Below are 15,100 nucleotides of genomic sequence, written 5' to 3'. Positions count from 1 at the left end.
TGGAAAAACAATTTCGAGGACATACTATGAATTTGAATGATTAAAAATAAGTGCTTAAACGACCGTTTTTTATTTCTTTAAAAAATCATTGTGAAAATAGAAAATAATATTCAAATGTAAAATTCACAATTTTTATAAGCAAATTTGACGCAAATTTGACTTAAAATTTTTTTATAATCCAACAAAGTTCACCTAAAATTTTTTCGACCACAGTATTGAAAGGTGTCTGGGGTTGGTTGGTTTGAAAAAACCTTCCACTCTTACCAACCCATTACAATCGTGTGCCAACCAACCAACCACATTTTAAAATTCATTTCTCACCAACCACGTTTTTTCAATTCATTTCTCACCAACTACCTCCATTCTGCTCTTATTCAAATCCACTCAACTCTACCTTTTGGATTTGCTGAGACAATTAACATCGAGAGCTGCTATTTTCTGCTCAACAATGGGAGGGGAGAGCAACAAGGTCTTCACTTTGTCTGAGGTTTCTCAGCACAATAATGCCAAAGATTGTTGGCTTGTTATTCATGGCAAGGTATTTTGCTTTCTGCTTTGTGGGTTCCGATTTTAGATTCAGTTGGGTTAGCTGATGCTGTTTCAAAATTTTACTTTGCCAGCTTTCTTTTATCTGTCCAAACTAACGGGAGGACTAGGATGTGTTAGATCTGTCAAAATGCTTAGATTTGTTTCGATTTGAAGCATGTAAAGTGTTTCGTCTAAAGTTTTTTTTTCTTTTTTCGGTTCTATGATGTAAGAAACCTATAAATTGTTCTGAATCTGGTAGTGATCGATTACATTTCTATGATTTAAGAAACCTATAAATTTTTCTGAATCTGGTAGTGATCGATTACATTAATTGTCTTAAGGATATATTTGTGTTTTTGAAGTTCAGTTTCTGAAATCCTGTTGGTATTTCACTATATATTCAGGTTGCGCATTTCTTTTTCTGGATCATGATTGGGTGATGAAATGTTTGGTAGTTTTTTGTTATGATTAATGGTGCTTTTAGTCCAATTTCTAAATTTTGGTTATAGTTCCCAAATTTTTAAAACATTGGTTGTGGCCTTGATACTTTTTGAAATACCCGAACTTTGGTCCCTGTACAGGGAAAAATGTGGCCGCTCTAGTGACTGTAAACGTTAAACCAAGATATGGTGATTTTCGAAGATCTAAAATTACCTTTAACCGTTAGTTATTATGATTTTACTGAAAATGAGCTGAATTTGGACGGAATATCTGGCAAATGAAGTGTCCTTCATATTTAGGTAGTAGGTTATTTATGCCATGGTTGGGATTCAATTCCACATTCTCGTAGATCATAATAATTTCTGATAATTTTTGTGATGCTTAGGGAGTACTGAGTCATGTGCCTGTTAGGTTTAAGAAAATAATCAGAATGAAATTGTGCCATTTGTAAACTTGTCCGGGTAGAGATTTAGGTTCAGATTAGACCAACTTCTCTACAAGTACTTGGAAGAAGAAATGAGAGGTCAAATAAATCACACTTTTCATATGTTAAAACCATGTTAAATCTGAAAGAATACTAAAGTTTGAGTACCAGACAAGTAGCTTATCTTGTATATGAGACTCCTAACGTTTTAAGACTCTTTTTTAAGGGTTGATATCCAGGGAAGTTTTCACTCTATTGACACTGATCCGGTAGTAGCCCTTTCCATAGTCACTCAACAAAAACATCAGTTGGTAGCCCTTAAGTACTAAAGGAGAGCCTAACCCACTTCACAGTTGAAGTACCACATCACATCAAGTAGCTTATATCCTACTCAAAATGGGATTCCTATCATAGCATTTGAAATTTAAGGTTCATCAAATGATTGTAACTTCAACTTGAGAGAAATTTTATTCATTTTATGATTTAATATAAGGTTATAAGGTTGGCTTAGTTGTGAATGTGGAAGGAAGGGTAGGAACTAACACTTAGGAGTTATAAGGTTGGTTTAGTGGGTTTGGAAGGGAGGGTGAGAGAGGTTCTGAATTCAGCTTCCTCTTCCTCTACTAACAAAGATTAACAACTAACATTACCGATCTAACAAAAATTATGATTTAATATACCTTTTTTAATCTTGTGTTTTAGTGGCTTCTGTTGCTCTCCCTCACCATATCTTTGTGGAACAGGTTTATAATGTGACAAAGTTCTTGGAGGACCACCCTGGTGGTGATGATGTCCTCTTGTCTTCCACAGGTATCAAACCTTGTCTCTGAATGCATTTAACTATTCATCATTCCTCATAATGGCAGCTAAGGGAGATTTCTGCAAATGGCTTATATACAATGACACTTGTTTTGCAGGGAAGGATGCAAGTAATGATTTTGATGATATTGGTCACAGCACCAGTGCCGTAGCCATGATGGATGAGTTCTATGTTGGAGACATTGATTCATCATCCATCCCCAGCAAGGTCGCGTACACTCCTCCCAGCCAACCTAAGTATAACCAGGATAAGACACCAGAGTTCATCATCAGGATCCTCCAGTTTCTAGTTCCCTTGTTTATCTTGGGTTTGGCAGCTGGTATTCATTTCTACACCAAATCAAAATAATCATCCATCAATGCCTTTGCAATAATGTGTTTCTGCAGCAATGACGAGGGATGTGGGATATCAATTGTGCTTGTTTTCCTTTCCGATGTAATTCGTTGTTAAAATATCGCACTGCCTTTCTGTCATTAGTTTGCTAAAGGAGTATTGTATGTTTAGTCATTCAAACTTCTAAATTTTTTGGTGATTCTCATAAACTGCTTTTTGAAGAAAAAATGTTATAATTAAGTTTCATTTTCATCATAAACTTCTGGCCGTAATGGAAGTACGAATCTTCTTTTCTGTCATTTTAGTGAACAATTCCATTGGCATGTTATATGAATGCATTTTCTAATACTGATGGCTATTTATATTAGAATGACCAAAAAGGAAACAAACGCACATGTCTTTTGTTTACCAAGAATAGCCAAATGAAGTGTGTAATACCATAACCATAATTATCCTTACTACATACTCTATGTCTTTTAAATGATATAGGATTTTCAGTGTCAATAGTTTTAGTAGTTTTAGTATATGTAAGTGGTCCAATAGAATGATATTATATGGCCATCAAACCTTATTAAAATATACTCTATTCTAGTTATATATTTCTATAAATGTGCAATCTCCATCACCCGTATTTTAGGGGACCAAGTTTGACTCCATCACCCGTATTTTAGGGGACCAAGTTTTAAAATAATAAGTATTTAAAATATATTAATATAAATATAATAAATATAAATTAATGTTAGTATTTTTAAATTATTAAATCAATAAAAACGAATTTAGTACCTTTTAAAAGTAAAATCAGTTTTCCACATCTGATAACAGTAATTGAAATGAAAGGCTAACTCTAGAAAGAGTGAGATTAAATAGAACTAGAAGAAATTTTCACAAAATACTTGTTGGAAGATGAATAAATTGTTATGTTGTGTTTGGATGGAGTAATTTAGAAGGATAATTAAGAGGAATTTAAAATTCTATATACTAAAATGAATTATTTGGATAAAGTAATTAAAATGAAATTCAAATTTAAGGAATTTTAAAAGGTATTTTAAATGAATAAAATAGAATTTTAAATAAACTCAAAAGTATAAGATATTTGAAATTTCACTTCTTTTGACTTCACTGTCACTCCATTCACAGAGGTCAAGTCAAGTCTATCTGAGACGGAGGTCAAGCCAAATCGGTTTGGGACAAAGGTCGAGCTGAGTCGATCTAACGCAAAGGTTAAGCCAAGTTGGTCTGGGGTGAAGGTTGAGTTGAGTCGGTCCGGGATGAAGGTCGAGCCAAGTCAATCCGGGTTAGAGGGCGAGTTGAGTCAGCCCGGGACAAAAAGCGAGCCGAGTCAGCCTGGACCGTAGCCTGGACCGAAGGTTAAATTAGGTCGGCCAAGGACGAAGGTCGAGTTGACTCAACTCAGTCTCAAGAATAAACTTGAGTTTGTCTTAAAATATAAATTAAATTGCTTTATAAAAAAATGGAAACCTGAGATATTTCAACTATTCAATCTAATCAAACTATTTAAGAAACGAAGGGAATTCAATTGTAAGTAATTCAATACTATGTATTTCAATTTATTAAAATTATTGAAATTCTTGGTGCAAACATAACAATTAAATGATAGCTGTCTAGATGTTTAATAAAGTGTTTTTATAATTTTTTCCAAGACTTGTATATAAAGGTTTAAACATAACTGATAGTCTACAAATGAAATAGACGGCGTATAAATGCTGTAACGTCCCATTTAATCAATAATCCTAATTAAAGGAAACATCACATAGGATAACATAGTAGCGCGGTCTGGGAACATAAGTATAACTCCTTACAATACTCAAGGCACACCACGATGCCAAAAGCCAAACAAGATTCAAAGTTCAACATTTCTCCAATATAAAATAAAGACCAAGTAAATACATGGGCCATAGCCCTATAATAAGACCCAAAGCAGTAGAATCCAGCCCAGGTGGACTACGTAGCGAAATCATCCCTTCCCTGTTGACCTCGAGTGCCTTTCACATCTGCTCACACTAATAAATTGATGATCATCGCAAAAAGAGAAGAACCACATACAAGACAATCAAACAAGCAAACAAGGTAAGCCAAAGTAGACACAGTTTAACATGCAGTCAAATGCTATTACACAAACCAAGCAATATTTATCAACCAATCATGTTATGACTTCTCAAGCAATACACTAAACTCAGACTCGACTAATCTGAATTACATATAATCTAGTCGGATTCCGCGGATGCTTGCACTTGTGGTGGATTATCCTGCTCACTCTCGAGCTGCTCACCCCCGAGCTAAGTGTTACAAGTGTTACAATGTTTCAATTCCCCTACACAAGGTTAGCCCTTAATGAATTTCAGGCATCCTACTACTCTCACCACAAGAGTCAGTCCGCTCTATGTGAGACTAACTGACTCCTTAGAGTGTCAGGATGCAACCTTACCTTGAATCCTTATCAAATTATATAGATGGCTCACCACCATGAACTCCCATTAATAGGGGTCATGGAATTACGTCCCGACCACTTAAGCACGACCTTGAAATTTCACCTAGAGATTTTAAGGAATTACGTACTAACCACATACTAAATATATTCAAACAACCAAGTAATATTAATCATGCGTTTAAAACCTCATGCCAACCTCTGTAGCCCATCCTCATTCACATTCCATGTTGAATCCATACCACCTCATTCTTCCCAATTCATGAATATAGAATTTCATCTCATACCAATACCATTGCCACTTTAATACCAACCATCTCATTCATTTTACATACTAAGATCACACCAACATATCAATTGAATTCATAACTATATATATTCCATGCCTTTCTCATACTTCTTACTTGGAATATATAAACCAATCAACCAAACAATCCATAACAACCAAGAGAAGAAAACAGCGAGGCCTGCAGCGGATCTCGCTCAAGCCAGAAGCCCTCGCTTAGGCGAGAGGAGTCCCCTCGCTCAAGCTACAAGCCCTCACTTAGGCGAGATCGCGACAGAGGCCCTGGGAGGTTTTTTGCACTCTCGCTGAGGCGAGCCCTCCTCGCCTAAGCGAGCCCACTCCTCGCCCAAAGGTGAGGTTCCTCACCTGGGCTGCAACTGTAGTGACACACCTCGAGCTCCCACGTGTTCTCGCTTAGGCGAGCATCTCTCGCCTGAACGAGATAGTACCTCGGTCAAAACGAAATCCATCCGCCTGAGCGAGAGCTCGAGTGTTAGCTAGGGTTAGTTTCTACAAATCTCGCCTAGGCGAGACAGGGTCGCTTGGGCGAAAATATTGGGTCTCGCCATTGTTCTCCCTGCAACAGTCATACACTAATGCCCAAATAGTAATACCACATCCAACGTTTACAGTAGCACATCAACCACACAATCATGCAAACATTGACAAAATAATCAAGAATCAAACTGACATGAAATCCCTAGCTTCCCTTACCTAGAAGAGCTAGCAAGAACTTTGATACGCAATAGTGAGCACCACAGTTCTACGGACAGACCCAATAACTGGAAACAAATGATGGAACAAAATAAGAACAAGGTTACCACGAAACCCTAACTGGGATTATGAAAGCATAGATGGAGGAAGACTATTATTAGCTAAGGAGTAACTTACGTGGCTTAGAGGATGAGACTGAACTAGCTTGAAGGCGGTGAAGGTCCAAACCCTAGAAGAGGAAGATGACAACAACTCTAAGGAAGTGGGTCTGTTTTACGAAAGTGAGCAGAATGGTTAGGGTTAGGGCAAATTAGGTTTGGATTTCTCTTTTGGGCCAGCCCTTAGGCCCAATAAACTAGGGCAACCCTTAAAATAAAAGGATAGAGAAAAATGGGCCTTACAAATGCTTTTTTTTATGTTTACATCAATTGAGCAACGTCTGATTCTCTTTCAAGCAACGCTTGAAATAAAATAAAATCAATTTCAATAAATTTTGTTTAAGTGTTTAATGTAATTATGAAAATAGGGTATTCAATTAAAAACTTGGTTGGAAAGAAATACGAAGAAAACAAGTCATTGTATATATAAAAGTGTAAATAAAATTGAAGAAAACCTCTCTTTCATACAAAATAGCTTGGAAAGAGGTATAAGATAGTAATTTCTAGAATAACTTATTATATAGTTGAATAGGGGTGTTAAAAGACCTGGCGTAAAAATCCAAGTCCAATGTTTATAAATAAGGATCGAATACTAATAGTCAAGACTTATAAATAGGAACTCTTTTGAGCTAGTAAAATTACACTTTTGAATTGAATATACATTTGAAAATTTGAGTCGTCGTCTTGTGTATGATCTTTGTGTGAGAGTATTTCTTTCTTAATTGGCTTGTCCCAAGTCACCTTATTGTTGTGTACATTTGATGAGGTAATCACCACTCTACCTTATCCATTTTCTATTCATTTCATTCATTGTATATGCCTATTGATAGAACACTTGAGGAGGGGCTGATACAACATGAGAAAGATGGTGAAGAAGGCCATGTTAGTGGAAGGCCCAAGATATGGAAGGTTTACTCTAGGAGGAAGAAAATAGGCCCAGGGAATATTAATTAGTTAGGAGGGTAATGACATGGCAAAAGAAGACAAGTATTTGAGAAGGGAGGAAAGAGAGAGGGGGATATACGGGAAGTTTGTTATGAAATAGGGTAAGGAGAGTGATCTCTCTGGAGGAGTCATAGACTCTGGAGATATTCTATATTGTCATACCATCGTTTTGCTCATTTTCACACATTCAATAATACAGTTTCCATACACTATCATTTGCTGTGTTGTTTTAATTTGTTTTTGTGGTCATAGTTCTATCACTGGTCCGACCTACCGGATACCTGCGAGGAGAGCTAGCGGAGTTACCCTTTTTCCATGCCACCGAAGATGTCAGATAGAGTGGAAGCATTAGAGGAGCGTTTGACGGCAATGGAGGCTTCAATGCGACAATCGTTGGTGGAGTTTTGTCAATCTATGTTGGAGGAATTTGCTAGATTGCATACTGCAAGAAGTGAAGAGCGGGTTTCATCATCTCCAGAAATGGAAGCGTCACCGGAGGAAAGGATGACAACGAAGAAGGTAGAATTGCCTTTATTCGACGGAACTGACCCGGTGGGATGGATTACGCGCGCAGAGACTTATTTCGAGGTTCAAGGGTCGAAGGAGGAAATGAAGGTGCGATTGGCTAAGTTAAGCATGGAGGGGGCCACTATCCATTGGTTCAATCTTCTCCGCGACTCTGGTGAGGGGTTGACTTGGACGAAGTTAAAACGGGAGCTGATTGGGAGATACGGAGGTGGTCGAAGTGACAATCCCTATGAGGAACTTAAGGACTTGAATCAAACAAGAAGCATAGAGGAATACCTGTCGGAGTTTGAATTCATTTCGTCCCAAGTATCACGATTGTCGAAAGAACAATATTTGGGATAGGTGGTCTTCGACCAGAGATTTGAAGACGTGTTCGCACTTTCAATCCTATCAACCGCTTAGAGGCTATGCAAATCGCGAGGAACGTAGAAATTGAGTTATATGGGGAACAAAGTGGTAGAGGAGTCGGAGGACGCATGGGAAGATGAAATCAAGAATGGGTTTCGAATAACCCAGATAGAACTGGTATTGAGTCGGGTTACAGCCCAAATAAGATGGGTATAGGAGTGGGTCCAAGTGTTAGAGCCCAATCCAAAGGGTTCTCAAACGAAAGTGTGGCCCAAGGAGGGGCGAGAGCTGCTGGATCACCCATACAACATGCTAATAGCGATCGATCTTCTCCATCAGAACGAAATAGGGGTACTAAACATCTCCCTTATTCCGAATTAATGAATCGTAAGGCACAAGGGCTCTGTTTCAGATGTGGTGAAAAATATCATCCATTACACAATTGTGCAGAACGATAGTTGAGGCTGCTTGTGTTGGGTGATGATGAAACCGTGAATGAGGAAGGAGAGATTATCGCTAGTAAGGAGATGGAGCAAAAGGAAGAGTCCACATTGGACTGCGGAGCTATGGGAATGTTTGGAGGAGTGGAGATAGGTGGAAAGGAAAGGATTATTCCTTCGACCTTACGCTTGGAAGCCTCTATTAATGTAGTTTTTGTGGTGGTGTTGGTTGACAGTGGGGCGAGCCACAACTTTATATCTCCTCATGTAGTGGCGGCTTTGGGATTGGAAATGGAGAATGAAAAGCCTATTGGAGTGCAGTTGGGTGATGGCCATAAGATACCCACTTTGGGTAGATGCAAGCCCGTGAAAATCCAATTTGGAAATTTTCATACTGTTGTAATACTGCATGTGTTAGAATTAGGAGGGCTGGATATGATATTGGGAGTAGCCTGGTTATAAGAATTTGGTAAGGTGACTTTCGATTGGAAAAATAGAGTTATTAGTTTTAACTGGATGGGATACCTAGTGAAATTACAGGGGCAGAAAACAGAAAGGAGATGTCAAACAGAAATGGTGGCTTCTTTGCAAAGTTTAATGGCCCAAAGAACATAGAAAAATTATCTAGGTATTGACAGGGGCTTTTCTATTACACAATTGAATGAAGTGCAGCAAGTGTTGTCCACTTTTCAAGAAATTTTCAAGGAACCGAAAGGACTACCTCCAGCTAGAAAGATTTCTCATGGTATTGAACTGTATAAGGAGGTCGAACCTGTGAGTGTGCGACCTTGCAGATATCCATATCATCACAAAGAAGAGATAGAAAAACAAGTGAGTGAATTGTTACATCAAGGAACTATTAGGCATAGCACAAGTGCTTTCTCAAGCCCAGTCATTCTGTTTAAGAAGAAGGATGCTTCATGGAGGATGTGTGTGGATTATAGAGAACTGAACAAGGTAACAGTGCCGGATAAATACCCGATTCCTGTGGTGGAAGAGCTATTGGATGAGTTGCATGGAGCTGCTTACTTTTCAAAACTAGACTTGAAGTCCGGGTATCACCAAATTAGAATGAGAGAGGAAGATGTGCACAAGATAGCTTTTCGCACTCATGAAGGCCATTACGAGTACTTGGTAATGCCCTTTGGATTAACTAATGCCCCAGCCACTTTTCAATCAATAATGAATCAAGTTTTCAAGCCCTATCTAAGGAAGTTTGTCTTAGTATTCTTTGACGATATTTTAGTGTATAGTCGAAGGTGGCAAGACCACTTAGAGAATTTATCTCTAGTGTTGCAACTGTTACAACAACAAGCTTTTGTGGTGAATCAAAAGAAGTGTGTGTTTGGCAGTAGACAAGTGGTATATTTAGGCCATGTTATCTCAGAACAGGGAGTGGTAGTTGACCCTGAAAAAATTCGAAGTGTAGTAGAATGGCCTATTCCTCGCAATGTGAAGGGAGTGAGGGGTTTTCTTGGGTTGACGGGATATTATCGAAAATTTATTGCAGGGTATGGAAGGATTGCCAAGCCTTTGACAGAACTAACTAAGAAGGATGGGTTTAAATGGGACTCAACGACTTTAACAACATTTGAAGAATTAAAGAAAGTCATGACACAAGCTCCTGTTTTAGTTCTCCCAAACTTTACGCAACCATTCGAGATTGAATGTGACGCTTCAGGAGCGGGAATTGGTGCAGTATTGATGCAAAATCGTAGACCTATTGCTTACTTCAGCAAGGCTTTATCACCAAATAATTTGAGTAAATCCGCTTATGAGAAAGAATTAATGGCTTTAGTGCTAGCTGTACAACATTGGAGGCCATATCTTTTGGGCAGAAGTTTCAAAGTTTATTCTGATCAACGTAGTTTGGGGTATTTGTTGCAGCAACGAATAACTAAAGCGGAATAGCAAAATTGGATAGCTAAATTGTTGGGATATCAGTTCGAAGTGGTTTATAAACCTGGCCCCGATAATAAAGTTGTTAATGCTTTGTCACATGTGCTTGAAGATGGCGAATTAAGAAATATTTTTTCTTTTCCTATATGGTTGCAGGGACAACAGGTACAGGGGGAGCAACAACTTGATCCGTTCCTTAAAAGAGTGGTGGACAACATTCAACAAGATGTTAATCCTAAGCAGGGTTTCAGTTGGCAGCAGGGCATATTGTTGCATAAGGGACGATTAGTTTTGTCAGCATCGTCTCCTTTGATTCCACTCATCTTAGAAGAATTTCATGCATCTCCTACAGGGGGACATTCAGGTTTTCTGAGGACATATAAATGGGTTGCTGGGAATCTATATTGGGTTGGCATGAAAAGAAGGGTGCAAGAATTTGTTAAGCAATGTGATATATGTCAAAGGCAAAAGTATGCAGCAACATCTCCAGCTGGGCTCTTACAACCATTACACATTCCTGATTGTGTTTGGGAGGATATTTCTGTTGACTTTATAATAGGGTTACCCAAATCAAAGGGATTTGATACTGTGTTTGTGGTAGTAGACCGATTGTCAAAGTATGGGCACTTTATACCTCTCAAGCATCCATATACGGCAAGAAAAGTGGCTGAAATATTTGCTAAGGAAATAGTGCGTCTCCATGGGATACCCAATTCAATTGTAAGTGATCGAGACCCCTTGTTTATGAGCTTATTTTGGCAAGAGTTGTTTCGTATACAAGGCACTGTGCTAAAGATGAGTTCATCTTATCATCCTGAGACGGATGGTCAAACAGAAGTGGTGAATAAGTGTTTAGAGACTTACTTGCGGTGTTTTGTTTTGGAACAACCTAAATATTGGGTGGATTGGATATCATGGGCTGAATTATGGTACAACACCACTTTTCATGTGACTACGGGAAAAATACCCTTTGAAGTGGTATATGGGAGAGCACCTCCTCCTTTGGTTCGCTTTACACAAGGAGAAACAAATGTGGAGGTTGTGGCAACAGAATTAGTGGATCATGATGAAGCTCTGCGACAATTAAAATATCATTTACAACGTGCTCTACAACAGATGAAGAAGTATGCAGATAAGAAACGTAAACAAGTGGTGTTTGAAGTAAGAGAATGGGTATTTGTAAAATTACGACCATATAGGCAACAAACAGTGGCACGACGCATTAATCTGAAGTTGGCAGCTCGTTATTATGGAGCATTTCCTGTGTTGGCTAAGGTGGGAGTTGTTTCATACAAGTTGAAATTACCCGAGACAGCTAGAGTGCATTCAATATTTCATGTATCACAGCTGAAACGGGCAATTGGAGATTATTCTGCAACACTTGAATTGCCTATAGAATTGGAATTGGAGCCAGGAGATTTGGAGGAACCAGAGTCGATTTTAGCAACATGAAAAATTATGAAAAAAGGGGAGTTAATTGAGCAGTGGCTGGTGCGTTGGAAGGGCAAATCTGCAGAAGAAACCACTTGGACGAATACAGTGTTGCTATAGAGCCAATTTCCTCATCTTTGCCTTGAGGACAAGGCGATTTTTGGAGGAGGAATAATGATAGAACACTTGAGGAGGGGCTGATACAACATGAGAAAGATGGTGAAGAAGGCCATGTTAGTGGAAGGCCCAAGATATGGAAGGTTTACTCTAGGAGGAAGAAAACAGGCCCAGGGAATATTAATTAGTTAGGAGGGTAATGACGTGGCAAAAGAAGACAAGTATTTGAGAAGGGAGGAAAGAGAGAAGGGGATATACGGGAAGTTTGTTATGAAATAGGGTAAGGAAAGTGATCTCTCTAGAGGAGTCATAGACTCTTGAAATATTCTATATTGTCATACCACCGTTTTGCTCATTTTCACACATTCAATAATATAGTTTCCATACACTATCATTTGTTGTGCTGTTTTGATTTGTTTTTGTGGTCATAGTTCTATCACCTATCTTCCATACTTTCCATTCCATTCCATTTCTTGTGTTGTTAAATTGTGTTCTTGTTAAGGTTCCCTCCTTTGCCCTTTTATTGCTTAATTTTTCCAAGAACATTCAAAAATCATAAAGAAAACTCTTGGTCATGGTGTCCACACCCTTAGCCACACCCTAATGATTCTCTAAGAAAACCAAGAAACACCTTCAACCTTGCTCGATTATTGGTATTAGCCAAACCATCTTTCCCCACCCAAAACACCTCAAAATTCGCCAAACATTGATGAATACCTTCCCCCCCATATCTAGCAAACCCCACTAATTGGTCTCCAAAAAGACCAAGAAAGATAAACAAGATAATTGTTAGATTTAAAAGGTTGAGTTCAATTGGGAGGATGAATTGAACTATATCAAATTTTTGTAAAACTTAGAAGGATATCTTTATTAAAACTTTCAATTTCAGGATATGGTTGCTTTCAATTTTATGCACATAGCCAAGACTATAAAATACCTATAACTAAATGCTAAATAGAGAAAGAGAGAAAATTATAAATGAGGGTATTTTTTTGAAGAAGAATGATGGACTCTATATGTAGATGACTTTTCCAACCCTAAAGGAGGAGGTGCCAACATAGTCCTAAAAGGACCCAATGATTTGGTCATAGAAAAGTCACTCCACTTCAACTTTACAAACTCTAATAATCAGGCCGAATACGAAACCATCATAGTAAGCCTCACCTAGGCTAATTGTTGGCCACCTAATAGGAGAATACTAGGTGAAGGATGCTTTGTTATTGTAGGACTACCACTTAGTCCAAAATATGATAGACAGTTTTGTAGAAGTTAAGCTTAATCACGTCCTAAGGAGTGATAATATGCGAGCCGATATCCTCTCCAAGTTGGCGAGTACCAAAGCAAAAGGAAGATACAAGTTAATACTTCAATAGGTGTTGACATCACCTTCCACTAATAAAGCAGACAATTGTATGCAACTTAGCACAAAATGGCCAATGGATGGAGTCTTTCATCTGTTACCTTGAAACTGACAACATACCAAAAGGACAAGAGAAAGGGTGGGTGCGTAAACCGTCCCGTTACACATCGCTAAACAAAGAGTTATTTCAAAGAGGGTATAGCTGACCATTAATGAAATACATGAAGGGATATGTGGATTTCGCTTTGGTGTAAGGACTATGGTAAGTAGAATAGTTCGTGTTGGTTACTTTTGGCCAACTATAGAAGAAGATTGTGCTGGATATTCGAGAAAATGTATCCCCTGCCAAAAACATGACAACATTATCCACAACAATCAAGAAGAGTTACACCATGTATTCTCCCCATGGCCTTTCTCGAAGATGGGAATGGATATTATAGTACCTTTCATAACAGGTAAAGGTCAGGTCAAGTTCCTTTCAGTCGGCATTGATTATTTCTTTAAATGGATTGAAGCCACCCACCTGCCACAATCATGGCCCAACAAGTACATTGTTTCGTGTGGAAGAATATTGTTTGTTGATATGGTATTCCTCATACTATTATTACTGATAATTGACTTGACAAAGGATTAGTTGATTTTTATATCAACCTTGGAATCAAATACAAGACAAGTTCAGTTGAGCATCCCCAATCCAATGGGCAAGTCGAGGCTGCTAATAAGGTCCTTTTGGTAGAGTTAAAGAAAAGGATGGTCAGAAGAGTTGTTAGAAGTACTTTGGGCATACAAATGCACTCTCCAATATTCCACGAAGGAGACAACCTTTAGCTTGGTATTTGACATTGGTGTCATGATACCAGTAGAGATTGGAGAACCGGCCTTACATCAAAAGCACAACAATGAAGACCTCAATGAAGCCTACCTCAATACCAATCTTGACTTGTTAGTGGAAAGAAGAGAGAAATCCCATATCTAGGAAGTGACCACCAAACAGAGGGCATCCAGAAAATATAACTCCAAATTGCATCCAAGGTCATTTCATAAAGGAGATTTGGTTTTGCACATGGCAAACAATGCAAGGAAACATGACGACAAATTCTCAACAAATTGGGGAGGACCTTTCTGTGTACTTGAAGATATTGGCAAATGTGCTTATAGATTAGAAAGACTCTTTGGCGAACATATCCTCAACACTTGGAATGTATCTCATTTAAAATTTCACTTAAGTTAAGTGCTTTGTTCATATCGACAAATATGTAACCTTAATGTACTCTTTCCTCACTCGGTCTTTTTCCCTAAGGAGGGTTTTGGTCGAGAAGGTTTTAATGAAGCACCTACATCTTCAATAAAAGTGGGTTACTACAATTTTTGCTCCTTTCTTTACTTTTAATACACACAATTCCTAGCCCTTAATCTAAGTGGTATTGGTCAAACCAATCATAAAGTTTCCCAATCACTAATCTAAGTGGTACTAGTCAAACCCAATATTTAGTTCCTAGCCGTTAATCTTAATGGTACTAGTTAAAGCCATTATATAGTTCCTAGCCACTAATTAAAGTGGTACCGGTCAAACAAATCATGCTAAGTATTAGTCGCTCACTCAAGCAACACCAATTAAATAGAAAAACAACAAGACAAAAACACAAGTTGAATTCAAATACTCAATTTTCATTAATAAGTATAAGGACCCATGCAATGGCCTTAATATATTCGGTCAAAACATTAAAAGCCTAATCTAAACATTACATCATATAAACAAGTTGATAACTTATTCCTCAACACCATCGTCAAAATTCTCCATCTCCTCATGTTCAATGGTGTGGCCGAAAATAGTAGAAGAACTCACCCTAATCTTCCCCTCATTAGCTAATTTCTCTTCCTT

The 15,100-nt window shown here is 38.2% G+C and overlaps 1 protein-coding gene across 1 annotated transcript; it reads left to right on the top strand.

The window, feature by feature from the left end:
• The first annotated feature begins 234 nt into the window (after positions 1-234).
• Positions 235-2,805, top strand: LOC114165829 (cytochrome b5, seed isoform-like). The gene is made up of 3 exons (XM_028050425.2): positions 235-538; positions 2,137-2,203; positions 2,311-2,805. Exons 1-3 carry the CDS (start codon positions 449-451, stop codon positions 2,559-2,561), a joined length of 408 nt encoding a protein of 135 aa, XP_027906226.2. The 5' UTR covers positions 235-448; the 3' UTR covers positions 2,562-2,805.
• Positions 2,806-15,100: the final 12,295 nt, after the last annotated feature.

Source organism: Vigna unguiculata, chromosome 10 (genome assembly GCF_037176805.1).
Source record: "Vigna unguiculata cultivar grain cowpea cultivar isolate G323 ecotype 2 chromosome 10, ASM3717680v1, whole genome shotgun sequence".
Classification (NCBI taxonomy): Eukaryota; Viridiplantae; Streptophyta; class Magnoliopsida; order Fabales; family Fabaceae; genus Vigna; species Vigna unguiculata.
This window is presented reverse-complemented; position numbering and strand designations above follow the sequence as displayed.